Below are 22,008 nucleotides of genomic sequence, written 5' to 3'. Positions count from 1 at the left end.
TACATTGACCAATCACATACTTCATCTTGACCAGTAACGCCACCTGTCGCGTCATATCCGGGTCAAAAATAAATTATACAGCTATGCCGAAAAATATTAGCCCCTACTACTTCTACCAACAAGAAGAGTAGGGACAATGTTTCTATAAAATACTAACCACAAGCAGACCACTACGGTGGTTAGTACAAACCTTACAAGCTCAGGCTTGTGTAACTTTAAGGTTGGAGAGAAGTCCTGACTATTATAGTGGTATTCTACTATAATAGTTATATATAGCTATAGAAACTGTAGCAAATCGAAGTATTTCTGTCAGATCTATATTAATGTTAGATGTACAAAGGTAAATACAATCAATATATCAAGCCACAGTAAGAGGGTGCAGGGGTGAATACCAGGGAGTGTGTTTATGTGTGTAACAAATTGGAGATATTTCGTGATAAATTAAATGATTGATGTATTGGCACAGAAGATATAGGCATACAATTATTTATGACAGTTTCAAAGCAATACACAACTAGTTTTTTCTTTGGATTATTATTACCTCCAATTGTTAAAAAAATGATACATAATTCACCCAACCCGGAAAAACACCCGCCTTTGATGCCTTAGTTATATTTCGTCACAACAAGAGGTTAATGTGTTTTTATATAATTTATTATAAGGAGGATCGGCATGATGGTTACGAAGTCTCACTTTGTAGGGAATTTTAATTCGTGGGCCCTTTTCAAATGAGATCGATCGCTGGAACTGCCACTCGCTGATGACCATTTGATATTCGCAAGACTTCCGTGATGCTGTCTCGTCCTGTGAGGAAGCACCTGGTTTGAAGACGTCTGTGGTTTTCGACAAAGGTACCCATGGATCCGAAAACGTACTAATTGTTGGTAAAACAGTTCATTTGAATATTATTTTATCGTTTTTGATACACCCATTATTTTTTTTGTTTGCTTTGAAGCACGCTCATTCGCTTATTATTCCCTGCAAAAAATAGTGTAATTGGATTTTTAATGCGCAGGGCAACTGCATATTTGCATACGTAGTAGCTACGTGCCTGATTATACCATAAAATATCTGATGTACTCATCTAATAGGTCATTTTACTCTCAATTCCGAACAAAACCCAGAATAGGGACTGTCCGTCTCATCTGCACTATGAGTATAACATTTCGTAACGTAACACACTATGACCGTCTTTATACTTCTTATTGATGTCTATGTTTTTAATGATTTATCCCGGTTAAATAGTCCTATATAAATGATATTATATAACGCTGTATACACCGATAGTAAGGTACTATTAACGTGTAACGTGTATAGCAAATATAATCCCATAACTCAGTATTAGATATAAATAATTCACCGTTATAACACAATTAATTCAAAATACCAGTTGTTAGCAGGCTAGAACATGTCATTGTGACTGATCTGTTTCCGTCTTAAATCGCCTCTAAGGCACAAACACACGACGTCCAGTTTACATAATTGTTATATAAAACGGACGAGTTCGGACCAACATGACAGTTAGTATGGCTGATATGGCTATCTTGATAACTCACTATTGTGCATGGTACACAGATATTTCTAACTGACGTTCAGACCTCTACAAAAGTTAATAAGACCACCATGTTTATCTGAAAGACTTTGAGCTTTATCGAGAAAGTTCAAAGAAGGTCCTAGCTAGAATTCGGACCGATGTTTCATTTAAGACGGGAACCGTAGTTTCACCATTTCGAGCTGGTGTCACTTATATTTATCATAAACAGACAAGTATATCGAGATAATCATCGTGTTGCGTGTTGTCCATAGACAGTTTTAACAGATGTTCGACAGGGTCAATATAAAAACAGTTATACTTGATGATGAATTATCGTTATTTTTCCAGCAAACTTACGATAATCTAGACCATTATATATGATTTTTTTTCAGACTGACGAAAATAATCACCAAAGGTACAGAAACCACCTGGTCCCGTTGTATTTTAACAGATGTCTTCTAACAATAATTTTCTAGGGTAAATAGTATACAGCTGTTGCGTGCCGTATTTTAACAGATGTGATCTAACTATCATTTCCGTGCCGTATCAGTCAAACTGTTGACTGATGTTAAAAACATGACAAAGGTAACAATATTTGTTGTTTATCTTGAAATGGGGTCACGTGTCATCAAGTTCGCCAGGAATGCATCCTCTGGTTTCATGATTATTTAGCTTATTATCCCTTTAATTACAATACGTAATCTTGGTAAAACTCCGCCTGATTGCGAGCAGAAGGTATTTCTAGGTCTTATAATCAATGTGATTTTGAAGGTACATGTGAGGTGGAACTGGACCGGGTCAATCTATAGCATCCGGATATAGTGTTCGGAGGTCCCGGGTTCGAACCCTAGTCTTGCATTTTTTTCCCACTGTTATATATACTATTGACTAAAGTTAGACAACCCTTAGCGAAATATATAACTCTTCCAACCGTATATGTAAATGACTTTTCTTGAAAGTTCTGGAAGAGAGATGTGTCATAATATTTCGTTAACAAGTATTTATTGACAAGTGGTTGTGTACAAGAAGTGTGTTAGAGAGTTCTAGAAAAGTGATGGTTGGAGATGATACTTGGAAGATTTGGCAATATAGTATAAATACCACGGGAGACAAATTGTTATTCAAAACTGGTTTACAATTGTCAAGTAGAGCTTTGTGAATTTTGTTGGATTATTAATTGCCTGGAACTGTGAACTGATTTATAAACATTCTTCATTTTGGAGAAACAGACTTCAGGAAAACCGTTATAAGGTTAGTAATACATTTAATTATTGACTTAATACACCACCTTTGACACCACTTTAATTGTAATAGTGAATTATCTCTGTAACTTGCACAGTTTTGTATATTACATTAAGTTGTCTTTAAACTTAGCTGCTGGGTTTCATCTTTCTGTTATTGTCTGTGTATCCCCCCTTACCATGTATAGCTGTGGTCTGTGTATCCCACCTTACCATGTATAGCTGTGGTCTGTGTATCCCTCCTTACCATGTATAGCTGTGGTCTGTGTATCCCACCTTACCATGTATAGCTGTGGTCTGTGTATCCCTCCTTACCATGTATAGCTGTGGTCTGTGTATCCCTCCTTACCATGTATAGCTGTGGTCTGTGTATCCCTCCTTACCATGTATAGCTGTGGTCTGTGTATCCCTCCTTACCATGTATAGCTGTGGTCTGTGTATCCCTCCTTACCATGTATAGCTGTGGTCTGTGTATCCCTCCTTACCATGTATAGCTGTGGTCTGTGTATCCCTCCTTACCATGTATAGCTGTGGTCTGTGTATCCCTCCTTACCATGTATAGCTGTGGTCTGTGTATCCCTCCCTTACCATGTATAGCTGTGGTCTGTGTATCCCTCCTTACCATGTATAGCTGTGGTCTGTGTATCCCTCCTTACCATGTATAGCTGTGGTCTGTGTATCCCTCCTTACCATGTATAGCTGTGGTCTGTGTATCCCTCCTTACCATGTATAGCTGTGGTCTGTGTATCCCTCCTTACCATGTATAGCTGTGGTCTGTGTATCCCTCCTCACCATGTATAGCTGTGGTCTGTGTATCCCTCCTTACCATGTATTACTGTGGTCTGTGTATCCCACCTTACCATGTATAGCTGTGGTCTGTGTATCCCCCCTTACCATGTATAGCTGTGGTCTGTGTATCCCACCTTACCATGTATAGCTGTGGTCTGTGTATTCCCTCCTTACCATGTATAGCTGTGGTCTGTGTATCTCTCCTTACCATGTATAGCTGTGGTCTGTGTATCCCTCCTCACCATGTATAGCTGTGGTCTGTGTATCCCTCCTTACCATGTATAGCTGTGGTCTGTGTATCCCACCTTACCATGTATAGCTGTGGTCTGTGTATCCCACCTTACCATGTATAGCTGTGGTCTGTGTATCCCTCCTTACCATGTATTACTGTGGTCTGTGTATCCCACCTTACCATGTATAGCTGTGGTCTGTGTATCCCTCCTTACCATGTATAGCTTTGGTCTGTGTATCCCACCTTACCATGTTTTACTGTGGTCTGTGTATCCCTCCTTACCATATATAGCTGTGGTCTGTGTATCCCTCCTTACCATGTATAGCTGTGGTCTGTGGACCCCTCCTTACCATGTATAGCTGTGGTCTGTGTATCCCTCCTTACCATGTATTGTTGTGGTCTGTGTATCCCTCCTTACCATGTATAGCTGTGGTCTGTGTATCCCTCCTTACCATGTATAGCTGTGGTCTGTGTATCCCTCCTCACCATGTATAGCTGTGGTCTGTGTATCCCCCCTTACCATGTATAGCTGTGGTCTGTGTATCCCTCCTCACCATGTATAGCTGTGGTCTGTGTATCCCCCCTTACCATGTATAGCTGTGGTCTGTGTATCCCTCCTTACCATGTATAGCTGTGGTCTGTGTATCTCCCCTTACCATGTATAGCTGTGGTCTGTGTATCCCTCCTTACCATGTATAGCTGTGGTCTGTGTATCCCACCTTACCATGTATAGCTGTGGTCTGTGTATCCCACCTTACCATGTATAGCTGTGGTCTGTGTATCCCACCTTACCATGTATAGCTGTGGTCTGTGTATCTCTCCTTACCATGTATAGCTTTGGTCTGTGTATCCCCCCTTACCATGTATAGCTGTGGTGTGGTCTGTGTATCCCTCCTTACCATGTATAGCTTTGGTCTGTGTATCCCACCTTACCATGTATAGCTGTGGTCTGTGTATCCCACCTTACCATGTATAGCTTTGGTCTGTGTATCCCTCCTGACCATGTATAGCTGTGATCTGGTCATCTCTCCCTATGAGGTATAGCTGTCGTGTTTCATTGTAGGATGATACATGACATTTTTATATGTAGCTAAATTGCGCACGAAATTAACATAATTTATATTTCCTTTCATAACTCATCTTAACGTTCAATCGCCAATTACAGACCTCTCATCCGTCAATTTCCTACCTCCCTGTCCTCACCTACACACCTCTCAACATGGATCCGTCAATTACAGACCTCCCTGTCCTCACCTACACACCTCTCAACATGCATCCGTCAATTACAGACCTCCCTGTCCTCACCTGCACTCCGTTCAACATTTATCAGTCAATTGCAGACTCTAATATGGCATTAACGTCTAAAATATTACCATTTTGATAAGTTTTATGACGATTTTATTACTCTTCTTGACACTCAATTACACTCTTTGTACTTTTAACAGTAAACTGATTATGCAACATTATAGTGCAATTAATAATATATAAAGTAAGTCAGCGCAACAAATCAAATTTTTATCACCGTACTTTTTAAGGACGCTCATATATCTTAGGCTGGTGCAGAACTCCACCCTAATCCTGCTAAAGAACAGCATAAGCTTACTTGTATCTGTGATGAATAACTTTCCTGATTTTTTTTACCAGTTAGCGAAATCTGAACACTACGTTAATGGATTTGTCATTGGTATATTTAGCAGGAGCGAGAGGACATTTTTACTGTGTGTATACTACAGGTTTCTGATAGTAAACGTTTATGTTAATGATCAACATTTCATAAAAAAAAGTTTCGAAATGAAAACAAACTTACTTCTGAAATCGTGTTGCCTTCCTTGCAGACTAAATCATGACTCGAACGTGAACTAAATCATGGCTCGTACGTGGAGTTAATCATAGATCGACATGCTATAACTGGTTCATTATTTTTCCTGAAAATCATGAAAACTACAACAAAATATTAACTTTTAGTTGAAATAATCCATACAGCATAAAGAGTGAATTAGTTCTCATTTTGGAAAAAAACAAATTGACAGCAACATCACTGTATATAGAAAAAAAAGGATGAGACCAATTCTCAATGTGGGTAGATACACATGTATCACAAAACTGAGGAATAACTCTTGACAAGGTCAATGACTGAGCTGGCATAGTTACAGAGCTGTTATAGTAACTAACTTAACTGGCATGTTCGATTACAGAGCTCGCATGTTCAATGAATCGAATACTGAGATGGGATGGCCGATGAAATGATATGGAACATTGGATTGAGTTTCCAAGAAACAAATTACTTTCTCAAAGATATTATAGTTAGGATCATCGTAAATATCCTGGATGAATGCATTACAGAATCTGTGGATCTCCAAATCTTAAGAAGATAATAATATAGTGTTTTTTAGTCTCAAGAGGATGGTGAGCAACATCAGGAATGCTCCTGCGATTCATCTCCTTTCTAATGCATTTTCCCCCATCTAATTATAGATTGGAAAGTTTTGAAAACCTGCACTGGACACGAAGTTGTCTAAAACATTTTACCACCGAAGTCGTTCACTTTGCGTAAGCAGAGTCCATCTCATCTATCAATTTATCTTTTTCATTTCAGACAGAGACGCGATTCTCTGGCGGCGTACATTTAAAAAACAAGAGGGACCTTATCGGTCAACTTACAACTTAATCATCATCATATAGAAAACAAAATAAAAGAAAAGTTCCCCTTTAGGTGCCGCGTCAATTGGGGCCCCATGGGTCACACAAGCCTTATTTATGTAAGATATGATTGATCTCCTCAATGATGTTTCACACCAAATTTGGTTGTAATCCACTCAAAGTTTAAGAAAGAGTAGAGATTTAAAGCAAAATTTCAGCAAAGTCGCCCCTTTGGAGGCCTTATTTATATAAAATAACAAAATTTCACCAAAGTTCCCCTTTTGGGGCCCCACCACTCAGGCCCCAGGGGTCAGACAATCCTCATTTACATAAAATATGATCGTCCTCTCCCAATGATGTTTCATACCGAATCTGGTTGTAATTCTACTTAAGGATTAAGAAGGAGTAGGATTTTAAAGCAAAAATTCACTAAAGTTTCCCTTTTGGGCCCCACCACTTGGACCTCAGGAGTCAGACCAACCTCATTCATATAAAATATTCCCCTTCCCCTATGATGTTTCACACCAAATTTGGAGGGAGTTCACCCAATGGGTAAGGTGGAAAAGGGTTTTAATGCGAAATTCACAAAAGTTTCCCTTTTGGGACACCACCACTTGGACTTGATGGATCAGAGGGGTCCGACTCATCAGTATCCTACACATTACTATTGGGCAAAACTAGTTAAAGTGTTGTTGTGTACTAATGGCTTTGGTTATGCTTGGCTGGAACAGGGAAGTGAAGATGTCAATGTTTTTTTGAATTTATTCCTAACAAGAGTTCGGGACATATTCATACAAGATTGGCACACTGCTCTTGTTAATTCACCAAGAGCTAGATGTTATATTATTTTTTTACATGAATTTGGTTATAAGAAATATTTAGATATTGTGAATATTAAGAAATTTCAGAAATCTTTCACAAATTTGCCTGTATCATCATATACATTAAACATAAAAGCGGCTAGGTGGAATCGTCCAAACCCAATTCCTTTAGTAAATCGATATTGTTTTGTGTGTACTACTATACATATTGTAATTGAAAATGAATATCACTTTGTTTTCGAATATCCATTATACACAGAGATAAGATCAAAGTTTTTGAGAAGGAAATACTATGCTAGACCAAATGTATTTAAGTTCATTGATCTCATGTCGTCAGAAGATACAAATATTGTTCAAAATTTGGCTATATATATTTACAGAGCTATGAAAGATTGTTTAACTGGTTTTTTTTTTGTAATGTTCGAGTACCCTTCGCTTACTAAATTGGTGTTGTTGGTTTGTTATATGCATAGGCTAACTAAATTATGACTGTTCCTTAGTGTACTTATGTAAGTATCACTATTCAATTGTACATCAAATTTCCACCATAAATTGTAATTGTTTTGTATCTGCTCAAAGGCAATATTGCCTATTGCAAAATATAGACATATTATCTTCATTAAATTCTGTTGCAGTTATGTCCCTGTTGAATTCTTGACTAATGTAAGTATACTTCTGAAGGTGAACCGAGTATCTAAAGGGCAACAGACCTATTGCTATTCTGGCTGTGCTTTTAATAATTGCAAGGCTAACAATATTGAATCATACAATAACTTATTAATCATACAATGATACATCTGTTTAATTGGTTTGTTACATATACAGCCAATTGTATATTTACATAACTAATTACTTTTAAGCCAATTTATTACTTATGATCGCACAGAGTATTGAATTTTAGCCTGTCACATTAAAGTTTCTGACTAGAAGCTTTGAAATGTTTGATCGAGACTTGACACATTAAGAATGTTTCATACTAGAAGAGTTGAAATGTTTGAGCGAGTCAGGACTAAACTATAAGTGTTGGTTTCCAGGTATTAGTTTTATCTATATATACTGTGAAATCCTCTCTTGTACCATTCCTCATATCCATGCCTGAAAAACAAAACGTACTTTAACAATACTAATCACTTCACCTTTGTGTGGATCAACAACAGCTTTTAAATCAGAAATTTGCTGTTGTTTTAGTCTTGAAGTCATACATCTTACAAGATGATACAATACTTTAACGTTGGGTGTGAACATTTGATTCATTGGCTCTGAATAGTGTTTCGTACGCCTTTTCCGGCTGGATAGCATTTCATTTATAACGCTGCATATATTTATTGTTAAATTAAGATGTGAAATTTTTATCACGTTTTGATAATTAATGGATATCTAATTTGTTGATTGAGTGTTCACTGAAGATAACTTTGATCATGTTGGGGTTTTACCTGTTCGATGGAGATCGTGGTTTTGCATTTTTGTTTTTTTGCCTTGTGTACATGTCAAGGTTTGACAGATGAAAAAAATGTTCATCAGCGAGTGAGTTTTAATAACACTTCTATAAACAACAGGAGGACATACGAGCGGTACATATCCTCCATACTCCTACACGACAAGACAGATGGAATTTGACAGGACTTTGCGTTATGAAGGTAATATTTCATCATATTTATAATGAGTTGTGCATATTCTTCGCATATATTCATCCCGTGAGGCGTTATGGTTCGTATTGTATATCGGGAAACATAAACAACGAAAAAGAAAAATCTGAGCTTCTTTTGACTTTAAAGTTTTGATAATTAGTTAATTCAACAATGTATAAACGACAATTTTGCACAATTTGCAAACTTCATTTTTTGATATGAATTACTGTACATGAACAGTGTTCTGTATGATAATTTCCCGTTTTTGGAGGTATTGTTCTGTATGAAACACTGATGTTTTGGAGGTATTGTTCTGTATGAAACACTGATGTTTTTGAGGTATCGTTCTGTATGAAATACTGCTGTGTTGGAGGTATTGTTCTGTATGAAATACTGCTGTTTCGGAGGTATTGTTCTGTATGAAATACTGCTGTTTCGGAGGTATTTTTCTGTATGAAACACTGATGTTTTGGAGGTATTGTTCTGTATGAAACACTGATGTTTTTGAGGTATCGTTCTGTATGAAATACTGATGTTTTGGAGGTATTGTTCTGTATGAAATAGTGCTGTTTTTGAGGTATCGTTCTGTATGAAATACTGCTGTTTCGGAGGTATTGTTCTGTATGAAACACTGATGTTTTTGAGGTATCGTTCTGTATGAAATACTGATGTTTTGGAGGTATCGTTCTGTATGAAATACTGATGTTTTGGAGGTATTGTTCTGTATGAAACACTGATGTTTTTGAGGTATCGTTAAGTATAAATACTGCTGTTTTTGTAGTAATCGTTAAGTATAAATACTGCTGTTTTTGTAGTAATCGTTAAGTATAAATACTGCTGTTTTTGTAGTAATCGTTAATCCTGTTTTTACTTCTAAATTGTTGATGAGTGGCTTAAAACAGAAAGAATAGCTGATGTGTTTGCAATCAAAAAGCTTTATCATAAATAAAGGTACGCATCCAGATATGTTTAAGTTTTCCTAATTACCTTATCATATCAAACATTTGAAATTTTACCTGATATTTCTGTATCTTTACATGATACAATTTACCTGAAATTTTTGTATGTAGAAATGCTAAAATTTACGTGATATTTCTGTATCTATACATGATACAATTTACCTGATATTTCTGTATCTAGAAATGATAAAATCTGGCTGACATTTCTGTATCTAGAAATGTTGAACTTTACCTCATATGTCATGTTATAGAATTTTACACGTTATTAGACATGTTCTTTGTGAGATACGTAGACTTGTTTATCCCAGAATGTTTACCATTTGGTTGTTAATGAGAACGTGATACAGGAGGTTTAATTATATGTTGTGTGTTAATCGTACAGTACATACCATAATATAGGCCATTATATGTGTACGATAAGGTAGTAAATGTGCCAACTTACCTGTATAAATATATTGCATCATCGATGAGGCTGCCCTCTATCATTAGTGGATTTCCTGTGTATAGTACAAACAGCTAGCGTAGGTAAATATGCCCGAGGCAATTACAGGTGGTGAGTCGCGTCATTAACGGTTAATATTGAAATATGCGTATTTAGTACAAGATAATAACAAAACATAGTGGACGGGAAACTGAGCCTCACGATTCGTTCAGGATTATGTTTGGAATGTTACATTCATGGACAAATTCAAATGTGCATCACTTCATCAGCAATCTGAGGTAAGGGATGGTGTTTACTGTGTGTCTGTGTGACCTGGTTAGTGGAGGGCGTGGACAAATGTTTTTTTCCCAGTTACCTGCGTGCATGGTATAACAGCAGAGGCGAATTTACACATTGTACAAGGTTCTAACAGGTTTTATGCTGGTTACATGTAATAACTCATAAAAAGTGATCATGCAAAATTATGATAAATCGTACAAGATTCATATTTATGTTGTATTAACAGCATCGCACATGATATACCTGTTGGCCTATGTCAGGAAGATATGACACGGACAATTGTACGAATTGCTTAACTGCCGACACAAACATTTATTTTAGATTTGACGGGGCTGATGTAGAGGTGCCGTGACAGAAAACAGAGGTATGACGAGAGATTTGTTTAACATTGGTAATTAATCACCCACAGGTAAGGCGCTAACTGTTTCCCGCCTAAATCTACTCATTTTATGGGTTATGTGACTTTATAAGCCATTGGACTTTTTTTTTTCACTAATCCATTAAGCTGAATAAAAAACTGAAAAGTTATTCAGGGAAAATGTTGATGAGTGATCCCGATACACATAAACTTTGTTGTATGATGCATGCAACGAAAAATGTTCCGAGTGTCTGAAGTCCTTTCGGAATATATCTGAGTTTTATATCAATACTTTGCATTATATCCTTATGTTGCATTTGATATATAATAGTTAAATTTTAACATGTTGAGAATAATAGCCCGATGTATATTTAAATATCACGTTATAGTGATACAAATAGCGAATTCCTGGAAATATTTATTAGAATGTTTGGAAGTAATGTACAGGACCTGTTCATAAAGGACGAACTGGGCAATGACCGACTGGACATAACTGGAATGTCTTTGTGTTGGTGTGCTAAAGGGAACAATGGACCTATTTGTCTTTGTCTAAAATATAAGTTAATCATACTGTTTTATGATATTATAACTTTGTTTTAAAGAAGTAGGTAAAGGGACAGAAAAGGAAGTATCAAACTGCTAATGAATGGCGTGAGACCTGTTTTATAAACTTTTTATATGTGAAGTGTAAACCACGGGAGTTTTTATTGAGATGTATTTTGTCTGAATATTCACTTTTATTGAACAGGGAATATCATATACATGACTTGACTACCGTTGTTATGAAGCTGTATTTATGTGATATGTGATATCGAATCCATTTCCAATTAGCATTGGGTCTTTGCGGAGCGTAATGGGGAAATTAAAAAGCCCTTCTCTTACAGAATAAGAAATCTATATTGTAATACTGTTCACCATCTGGGGGAGAGTGTCAAGCTACCAGCGTCTGTAACATACAAGGACCGAATATAATGTTTGTTATCGTTAATATTTGGATTGCACATACATACAACATTTCTCATAATATAAAGGCAACATTACCTCTAATATTATGGGACTCTAATATAATGTAGAAAAACTACATTACAAGTCAAAGTTACAGAGGTCTGTTTCGTGTTGACATAATGTCCATCCTTAATAGTTTTAACTCCATACGCCTAATCTTTGATGGAACACTGGGATGAGGTAACATTTAAATGTATAAATCAAAGAGCTCACGCTCCTTCCTAATTCATATTTCCCCTTTTACAATGTGTTATGGTAATCTTAGAGTGTGCTGTTCGGGGAAGGGTGAACTCCCATTCCAGTATTGCTGAATTATAACGCTTTTTATACCATTTTCCTTTTCAGAATTTTATACCAACCGTATGCATGGAGTGTCGATGGCAACATGGCTTTTTGAACATATATCACCTAGAAGATCTGCTTACTTCTATCAGAGAACATACGACCACAAAGAATGACATCCGATGTCGTTCCTATCCTCGTCTCCATGTTTATTGTCACGTGCATGGCATCTCAAGTGTTTGATTGGCTAAAACCGGATATATTTGATGAGTTGGACGACAAAATGGTAGCCGTCCACGAGGACAACTGTCGGTCCAAAGCCAAATCCGATATGTTGTTTCCAACAGATACAATTTCTCAAATCCCGAAATTCAATAAATTAAAGCATCGTATTTTCTACAAGAATCGAACAAGTTTACTTCATCTACATAACATGGCCTTAAACAGAGCCTTCTTCTTCAGTTATATTCTACAAAAGATTAACACCTCTGAATCCTTCCATATCCAACCTAACATTCATTATCTTTACATGTCGGTTACTGCTGACATCAATGCAAATCCTTCCGGTATAAACGGAAGTGCCTTATACTTCGATCAAAACTGTTACTATCCCAACTGGTTCACAGAACGTGATTTTAACGAGACTATCCCATTATTTGGTCCTCGGGCCTGGCGCTGGGACGATACGGAGGATCAGGACAACTTTCTCCGGGAGCCAACACGAAAAGTTGCATTTGTGGACGACGTCGGCACGGGACACAGCAAAAACTACACAAGTGATTCGTTCAAGATGAACCCATGGTATAAATTTTGGCTTCCGGATAGCGATCCCTCATTAGATTCTGCACAAAAGTTTACTTACGGGACCGGCATTAAGTACTCAAATGAGACCGGGAAATTTACACACAATGAATTTGAGCTCTTTAATTTCTTCGGTCCAAATTCTCCTGGACAGGAGGTGGAAGACGACACCCTACTTCCGGTTCGGTTCACGCGCCCTTACTTCGACTGTAACAGGTCTAATAAGTGGGTAGCGAGTGCAGTATCTCCTATTGTAGACTACATGCCAAGATACCTCAACTGGACGCACATGCGCCGACCAAGGTACGTAGTAACATAATTCTATGTTTCCTTACATTTTGTACAGCGAAGTCTTTATGTGAACATTATATAATTTTTGTCAGGAACAAAACTGCCCTTCTGAATAAAATGAAACGTTTTATATTACATGTAATGAAGAAATAGTGATTTTGTACTGAATTATGTGATTGTTTAGTTAACGATTGATACATGTGATTTTGGTTTATGGTTTGTATATAATCGACAAATGTGTCTTGAAAGCCATCAAAAGAAATGTATTATACACTTATATGCATATACTATACATTCTGTCTTTACCTATCATTTTCAACACCATGTATTGTACTTACGTTTCATAGTATTTTCTGTGTGTCTAACATTATCATATATCTGTAGATATTTGTGTATTTAACTCCGTAAGTCAGCCCCCAATATCATATCTTCATTTTTATATATACGACATTGCATGTTCGTTTGAGTTTAAGATGATATTTTATATATAAGACATTGTATGTGTTCGTTTGAGTTTAAGATGATATTTTATATATAAGACATTGTATGTGTTCGTTTGAGTTTAAGATGATATTTTATATATAAGACATTGTATGTGTTCGTTTGAGTTTAAGATGATATTTTATATATAAGACATTGTATGTGTTCGTTTAAGTTTAAGATGATATTTTATATATAAGACATTATGTGATCGTTTTAGTTTACGTTGATATAAATTTATATATAATACATTGTATATTCGTTTTAGTTTACGTTGATATAAATTTATATATAAGACATTGTATATTCGTTTTAGTTTACGTTGATATAAATCTATATATAAGACATTGTATATTCGTTTTAGTTTACGTTGATATATATCTATATATAAGACATTGTATATTCGTTTTAGTTTACGTGATCTGTATTATATATGAAACATTGTATAACATGTATAATATTTTCGGTTTACACATTCAGGTTTGTCGGAGTGATCGTGATGGACATTGATTTCAAGGAGATAGATTTCAACCCATGCGCTGTCGGTATGGGTAACCCTGGGCCCAGCTACCTGGCCGGGATAGCTAAGTGTAGGGACACAACCAGGGTAACTAATTATATTACAGCTAATTAATTACTTTATTAAGGAATGAAATAACTACTTCTGGTATCTCCAGGAAAAAAAGCAAAACAACAGATTATAAAAAATGTTATTTTCATATGGCAAAGAGTTTAGTCTAAATCCGCATTGTCTACTTGTAAAAGCATGCCATGCATGATACCTATTGCCAATACACTCCATATGGTACGGACGTATAGAGATTCGGTAGGGATTATCGGGGAGATCACTGACCAGTTAATTACCCTCGATTTAAACTTATTAAACCTATCATGAATTACAATATATCTACATTATATCAAAATAAAAGCACGCAGGTCGCAATGAAAAGTTCGATAAAACCGATAAAATATCACCAAATCTCATCAGACACAGGATTTCCATTAGAATATGTTATAGTTTGCGTACACTGAAATGAAATACACGTTTGTTATATTACCAAGCTGAATGATGTTAAATCGAAGACGTTTTTGCTGTGTCAAAAATGTTGTATATTTCGTTCAAAACTGATATGTATAAATAGAAAGTTGTTACGATGAGAAACTCTAACAAATTTTTTTCTCATTATTCGACTTTGAAACGTAAGATAGCCGTCGTAATTGAATCTAAAGAGCAAATTAAGAGCTTGCATACAAATTACACTGGGCGTCTTGACAATCTAATTACAAAATACACTTTATAGAATGGCAATGTCATAGACATTATAGCTTTTGTCACTGTTTAATAATCTGCTTTTCCGTGCAGTGTAAACACAGGTCCGGACAGGGGTTCCGGCGGGACAGTTACACCTGTTCCTGTAGGTCTGGGTTTTACCTACCTCTCTCCTTCGAGCGGAACTACAAAGGGTATAACGTGGAACAAGCTACCTATGACGAATACATGGCCGGCTTCAAGTGCATTCGTACCCAGTGTAAGTGGAAGATTACTGTTGAGGTGTTTGTCTAAATTATTAGTTTATATACCGAATAACTATTTTAGGCTTCAGAAGTTTGTTTATTTACAGTATGTATGTATTATCTGATGTAACTCTTTAAAAAATATGAGAAACGCTCCCATTTCAATGTTGTATCAACTCTAAATGGTGTAATACATTACATATTGGAGAATATACATTTATCAAAACAAAAATGGTCCAAAGCTGCCATTGTGTAGAATCTATGTTTTCTTTTTTGTTTTGTTTTAGTTTTTATATTTATAATAGATACTTGCAGCATGTATTTAGTCAAACGATAAAGTATTACAGTATTATCACTAGATGTACCTGACCTATATGATATTTATTGTAATTTACATTTCGCAGACCTTCGGGTGTTACCGGTTATAGGCCAGTCTCGACGCCTAGTGTCAGAAGTTGCCTTAATCAGCAGTTCAAACACATCTTCTGAAGGTCGTACAGAAAAACAGATAGACAGCAGGAAGAAACGATCTGTCATTTTACAGTTTAAGCAATCAGCTTATGATAAAATGATGAGGATATTTCGGCATATAAAGATGGTTTCATCAGCAAACTGCAAGACTCTCTCGGATAATACTTTACATCTTTCTGGAGATGTCGCTTATGGGGTAGATACCCAATTTGAATCTCAGGGACGCACTGCATTGCGTTTGTCACATTTTCTCAGTAATTTTCACCAAAATATAAACCCATATGAACGATTCGGATGGATTCGAGGCGGAGGACGATTACACCAGGAACATATTTTTGGCGAAGTCATCGCAAACGTGATGGCTGACCATAAGATTTTGTCGTGTGGTGTGTATTATGAACCCTACGTTTTTGAAAACATAGACGGTTCGAAGAGGAAATTTTTCGGACCATTTGCCTATCAAAAGAAGGGGGTGACATACGCAATCGACACCGCTGGTTTGAATATGCCATATGTGTACGAGCAATGGTACAGGCGCGCACGCGAACGCTGGAGCACAAATATGGAGTCACTTAAATCCTACAAGATGAGGCCAATGGTAAGAACGGATGCGCAAGGAAACGGTTCAGTTAAATTTGAATATTTTCCTGTTACATACCAAGCGTCTGATTACGCAGGCGGAATCTGGATCGGACCTACGTTTAAATGCGATGGAAACATTGATGCCTGGGTCCTAACATACATATCACCATTCTTTAGAATGGAACGATCATTCCAAATGCTGCGGTTTGCGTAAGTAACATTCAAAATATCGGAGGAAAAAATGTATTACCGAGTCAGATGTTTATGCCTTATCCTTTATCCTCATATGGTCAAGTTGATAATGCACAAACAAAAAATGTTTTAAATTAAATTTCAAAGGATTGAGAGTTATCGCCCTTTGTACGAGAATCTATAATTCAGATAAATTCAATGTCAAGATCAACCATTACACGTGTACTGTGTCAGCGTGTAATGTCTTCTGTAAAACATATGTAAACACTTGTCACGGAAGTCAGACCTTCTCGATAACACTTTGTAGTTATAAAACTGAGAATGGGGCCTGTCCTCACCTACCTTCTTCATGACAGGCCGGTCGAATCTAAACCTTTCCTTACGAGGTAGAAACTTAAATTTTTCTTACATGGGAAAATCTAAAGCTTTTCCTTACATGATAGAATTATGCCTTTGCTAATTGTAATGGATATTTCATTACACCACCTGAAAGTTGCATCATCGATCTATTTTGGTACTTTTGGAATCAAAATAGGTGATATTTTACCTGTATTTTTAGCTCAGACGACTATTGCTTTGCATGGCCTATGTCAGGATAGGCAGAATACGACATTTACTTATGTTATAATTAATACTGAATTATTTCTTCTAATTTACAGTGGAGTTGTGACTATTGATGTTCCGTTACATCTCCTGGAAATAAACCAATGTCCACAGCCGTTTTATGTCGCCAACGCCTTCAAGAACACGGCCAAGTGTCATGTCCCGTCTACCAAGGTACTAATTAATGGCTGTAAGCTGTATTGTCTGTACAATGTTTTATATAGGTCAGGAAGTTTGATATTATTATACTGTAAGAAAATGAAGATACTAGGTAATATTTACATTTCCACTGTGTGTTCTCTATATGAAGGTACTAACAAATTAGCGTTCATTCCTAGGTGAACAATTAACCTGCCGCATATGAATACATACAGTACATTGTTGACGGTGCCACGTAGAATGCAGAAGTGTGAATATAAAATCGCGTTTGATTACACATGAAATAATGTTTTATCAACTTTAAAACTTGTTAATAATTGTAAAATTGAAGACAACATTTCAATATTTTTCTTTCATGATGATTAAAATAATGAATTTGTGTGGAACTATATTTTGTGTACTTGATTACCTTTCCCGCCAAATTGGAACTATCTGTTACGCAGTTACATCGCTCATTCAGCTGTTTCGTCACTACGTATAACGAACGTAGAATACTGTTTCTTATGATTTTTTTCAAAGATTACGTTGAAAAATAGTTTTGAAATGTAAATATAAGAAATAATTGTTATTTTTTGTTGTTCACTGGTGTATGAACGGCATTTTTTGACAGATATTTCAACATGACGCGCTGAAGTAATACAATGTATGTATTGACATAATGTAGATGAATATTATACACAGAGAATGTCCAGCCTACAAAGGTACTAATTAATGGCTGGAGGGAGATACCTCGACCCTCCCGTCTGTACAATGTTTTATATAGGTCAGAAAGGTTGATATTATTATACTGTAAGAAAATGAATACACTAGGCATTGAAGTAATATGTATTGACATAATGTAGATGAATAATATATAAAGAGAATGTTACATGGTAAAATCAATATCACATGCCATATCAGCCCGAGGACCCTATATCGGACCGAGGGCTCGAGGTCTGATATTGGTTGAAAGCTAATATGTGATATGGATTTTACCATGTTTTAATCTGTTTAACATACACTTAAACATGCTTGATTCAAAGTGATAAACATTTATTATTTATAACAGTATCAAATGTAAACTACTCTTTAATGTTCTTTAATGTCTCTTTCCTCGTTTCTAGTCTGTAGCCAAGTAGGCAATTTCTTCAGATCTGACACAGTTATTCTTATCGTATTCTGATTTCACATCTCTAAAACAAATTGTCGAGTATTGTCGACGGAATCAATGTGCTCTCTCACTGTGACATCATCATCGAAATTTATCTGTTTTCTTGAACTTGTAGATTAACTCTGTCATATTATTTGTCTGTTACTTCTTGCGTAATGCCTCTCTAGTATAAAAAGTAATCAAACTCCATTATTTTGTCCGCTAACGAATAATCAGTATTACACTGTAGGTAAATTGATAGCGAGGATATGTAATCAGTATTATATTGTAGATAAATGTTATTGTAAAGTGACATTTTTTCGCCAAAATCTTCATGGTAATGAATGGGTTGTGTCTTAATCTTATCCAAGAAAATCCATCAATATTCATGTGATTTTCGTTAACGGGTGGTCGGAGAAGTAATCAGTTAATCTTCAGTTGGAACGGAAACGGATAATTGGGTAGTCACCTGTTGGATCACCTGAAGCAATATATATATCCTCTTAAAGTGACTTCAGATCATGCACACTAGTTTCCCGTGAAACCTCACGTGCTCACGTGTCGAGTATTACATGTTTGTTTATTCATATTGACAGTGTCGGCCGTTCATTGGCTACGGTATGACAAGAGGAGCATATCGCTGTGACTGTCGGCGTGGGTTCGAATATCCATTTAGGGACCAGAAGAGATGGTTCGAGGGGTATTTAATGGACCGGGAGTATGAGAAAAAACAACAGGGAATGTTTAGTCGGTATGTGTATGGTTTTACTGAAGAAAAATGCGTATGGTTTTAATATTTATATCAGAGGTGACAACGATAGATTTAGCCATGTTGATGTATACCGCCATGCTTTATAATCTGATAAGTTTTTAGGTTACACAGATATTGTAAGTCCTCAAAATACATCACCTACTGTAATATATAGACAGGACAGTTGAAGTATTTAATTCAGGATTGTCTGCTATGAAATGAGTCATTGCTGGATCCAAGGTATGCGTCCGTCAGCTCTGCAGACGGAAGTGTATCCGGAGGAAATTTCCTAACACTGCAAAACAATTATTATGTAACTTGGTAGAGTACCTATAACGTTTGTGATTAATTAGCTCACCTGGACCGAAGGTCCGGTGAGCTTATGCCATGGTGCGGCGTCCGTCGTGCGTCTGTCCGTGTGTCGTCGACACGTCATAAAGTGTTGGATTGATTTGAACCCAATTTGGTCAGACACATCCTTAGGGAAAGAGAAAGACATTTTGCATAAATTTTGACTCTGACCAACTTGGGGCCTATTTCGCGGGGCGTACTGGGGGAAATAGAGGCAAATCCTTTAAATTGGTAAAAGTAATAAAGTTTTGAATGGATTTGAACCAAGGGAAACAGATTTGCAAATTTTGTAACTCTGAAATTGTTGAGATCCCGCCCAATTACCATATATTGCATTGTTGGGCATCGAGAGACACAATACTGATCGGCCCAGAGGTCTTTCCCCCACCCAAAAGGTTCTCTAAAAACATTCATGTTGTAAAAACGATCCCTAGGGTCTTTTCACACCCCTCGGTAGTCTGGACCTCGTTTCTGGGTTATTCCTTTTCAGTATTTGAGATCACCACCCCATAACCATATACAACCTTGTTTGACATCAACAACAAAGCCATTAATGAATTGAGAATGATCATTATTTTGATGTTTAATGAAATCCTACCAGGTGAGCGATACAGGCCCTTTGGGCCTCTTGTATTTAGTTTCAGCAATTTCTCAAGGAGTCCTTTTATGCTATACATATATCTTTATATAAAGTTTGTTTGGATTAATTAGTCCTACACACGGAAGTGTTTTTAAAGGATATATTTGGCAATACCTTAGGGTAACTGTGTTCTTGTGATTTTTTCTTTCGTTAATTTTGCTGGAGGTATGTCCTTTTTATTTTACAATTACCTGTGGGAGCAGGGACAGTAAGTTAGCCTTCTTCGTCACAATTTCCAGCTCATCGAGAGTGTTCTGTTCCTGGTATGTTTAGATTACTTGTCATATAATATGTGTTAGACCAATATCAAGTACCAAAACGGACGCTTTATCTGGATAGATCAATTTCTATTTTCAGATAATGTTAAAAACAGCGGTTTTCTTCTTCTCTAAGATTAATTTGTTCGCACTCTTCCTTTTCCTGCTTGTCCGTACACCAATCCTAATTAAATGATTGAGCAATGAGGCCTTTGAATGTACAGGTTTTTGTAAACCGACTTATATTTCACGATCTTTGATCAATTTTCTGCAGTTGCCCAGATTAGACGACTTAGAATCCCCGGGAAGTTACTTTATCCGAGTTACTGCGTCACACCGTCGCTTACAGTATGATGTAGATCTGTAGCTGTATATTATGACACCACATAAGATTGAATCTGTAGCTGTATATTATGACACCACATAAGATTGAATATCTATATTGTATAATTGGACACTGCACCATCTGTCAGCTATTATTTTTGCTTGTTTCAGGTTTGACAGTCTCACTTGCCGTGTCTCCTCTGGCCAGTCTTTGATTCCGGATCCATTCTTGCTCGTCCTCACTTTCTATGCCATCAACTTTCTCATCGCCTGGAAAAATGTTTAGGAAGTGAACTCTGAAAAATTCTAGTTTATTGTTTTTCTACTCATCAGCAATATACTACTACGACGTCGTGATACATGTATATAACGCCCCGTGTCTATGGAGCTACGCTTCATGTTGCATCGTGTAGGCTTCCTATCGTCCCGTGTCTATGGAGCTACGCTTCATGTTACATCGTGTAGGCTTCCTATCGTCCCGTGTCTATGGAGCTACGCTTCATGTTACATCGTGTATGCTTCCTGTCATCCAGTGTCTATGGAGCTACGCTTCATGTTACATCGTGTATGCTTCCTATCGTCCAGTGTCTATGGAGCTACGCTTCATGTTACATCGTGTAGGCTTCCTATCATCCAGTGTCTATATACAACTATGTCCTATTTATTTTACATACACGTGATGTACTTTTATTGATTTGTTTTTCAAAGGAAAACAATAAATGTGTTTACTGCCGTAACAAAAACGTGTTTTTGTATTTTTACTGTTTTAAATAATGCTATTTAAAAACTACTTACGTTAGCGAAATAATGTGTCATTTGTGTTTGCTCTTCCTTCTCTTTCTCTGTCGTTGCATTCCTGCGAGCCAAACATTGGGATAGGTACGACGGGTTATGTCTTTTATTTCCAGAACAATCTTGTGTAGTATCTGAGTAAACTGAATTACCTTGTCAATGTAAGGGAATTGACAACACGTTCAACATACAATTATAAATGATTTCCTAGCATTCACATAGATTATACAACGAACCCCAAGATAACACAGACTCGGTATTATAGTATCAGAACACACAGGAAATCAGCGGGAATACACAAAGACAATCTATATCAGATCGAAGGTCGATACTTGGAGGATACACAAGGATATGCTATTGTTCTATAGTGGGACTGCATGTGCATGTTATAGCGTAAACATAGAACGTCTCTAACTCACGAGATCAGAATACTCCAAGATAAAAAGCTGATTTCACATTC

General features: G+C 36.6%; 1 protein-coding gene across 4 annotated transcripts; it reads left to right on the top strand.

Moving 5' to 3' along the window:
• Positions 1 to 8,824: 8,824 nt before the first annotated feature.
• On the top strand, positions 8,825 to 21,499 carry LOC117337530. Of its 4 annotated transcripts, none has more exons than XM_033898554.1 (9): positions 8,825 to 8,894; positions 10,887 to 10,929; positions 12,274 to 13,314; positions 14,263 to 14,389; positions 15,146 to 15,311; positions 15,702 to 16,560; positions 17,202 to 17,319; positions 19,030 to 19,184; positions 20,928 to 21,499. In XM_033898554.1, exons 3-9 carry the CDS (start codon positions 12,383 to 12,385, stop codon positions 21,040 to 21,042), a joined length of 2,472 nt encoding a protein of 823 aa, XP_033754445.1. In that variant the 5' UTR covers positions 8,825 to 8,894; positions 10,887 to 10,929; positions 12,274 to 12,382; the 3' UTR covers positions 21,043 to 21,499. The 4 variants fall into 4 exon arrangements, with proteins under 4 accessions (XP_033754445.1, XP_033754444.1, XP_033754443.1 ...); XM_033898553.1 differs by lacking the exon at positions 8,825 to 8,894 and adding an exon at positions 10,361 to 10,564; XM_033898552.1 differs by lacking the exon at positions 8,825 to 8,894 and adding an exon at positions 10,361 to 10,564 and having other exon boundaries at positions 10,887 to 10,974.
• The last annotated feature ends 509 nt before the right edge of the window (positions 21,500 to 22,008 follow it).

Source organism: Pecten maximus, chromosome 11, assembly GCF_902652985.1.
Source record: "Pecten maximus chromosome 11, xPecMax1.1, whole genome shotgun sequence".
In the NCBI taxonomy this organism is placed as follows: Eukaryota; Metazoa; Mollusca; class Bivalvia; order Pectinida; family Pectinidae; genus Pecten; species Pecten maximus.
The sequence above is the reverse complement of the archived record's forward strand: the minus strand, read 5'-3'. Positions and strand labels throughout refer to the sequence as shown.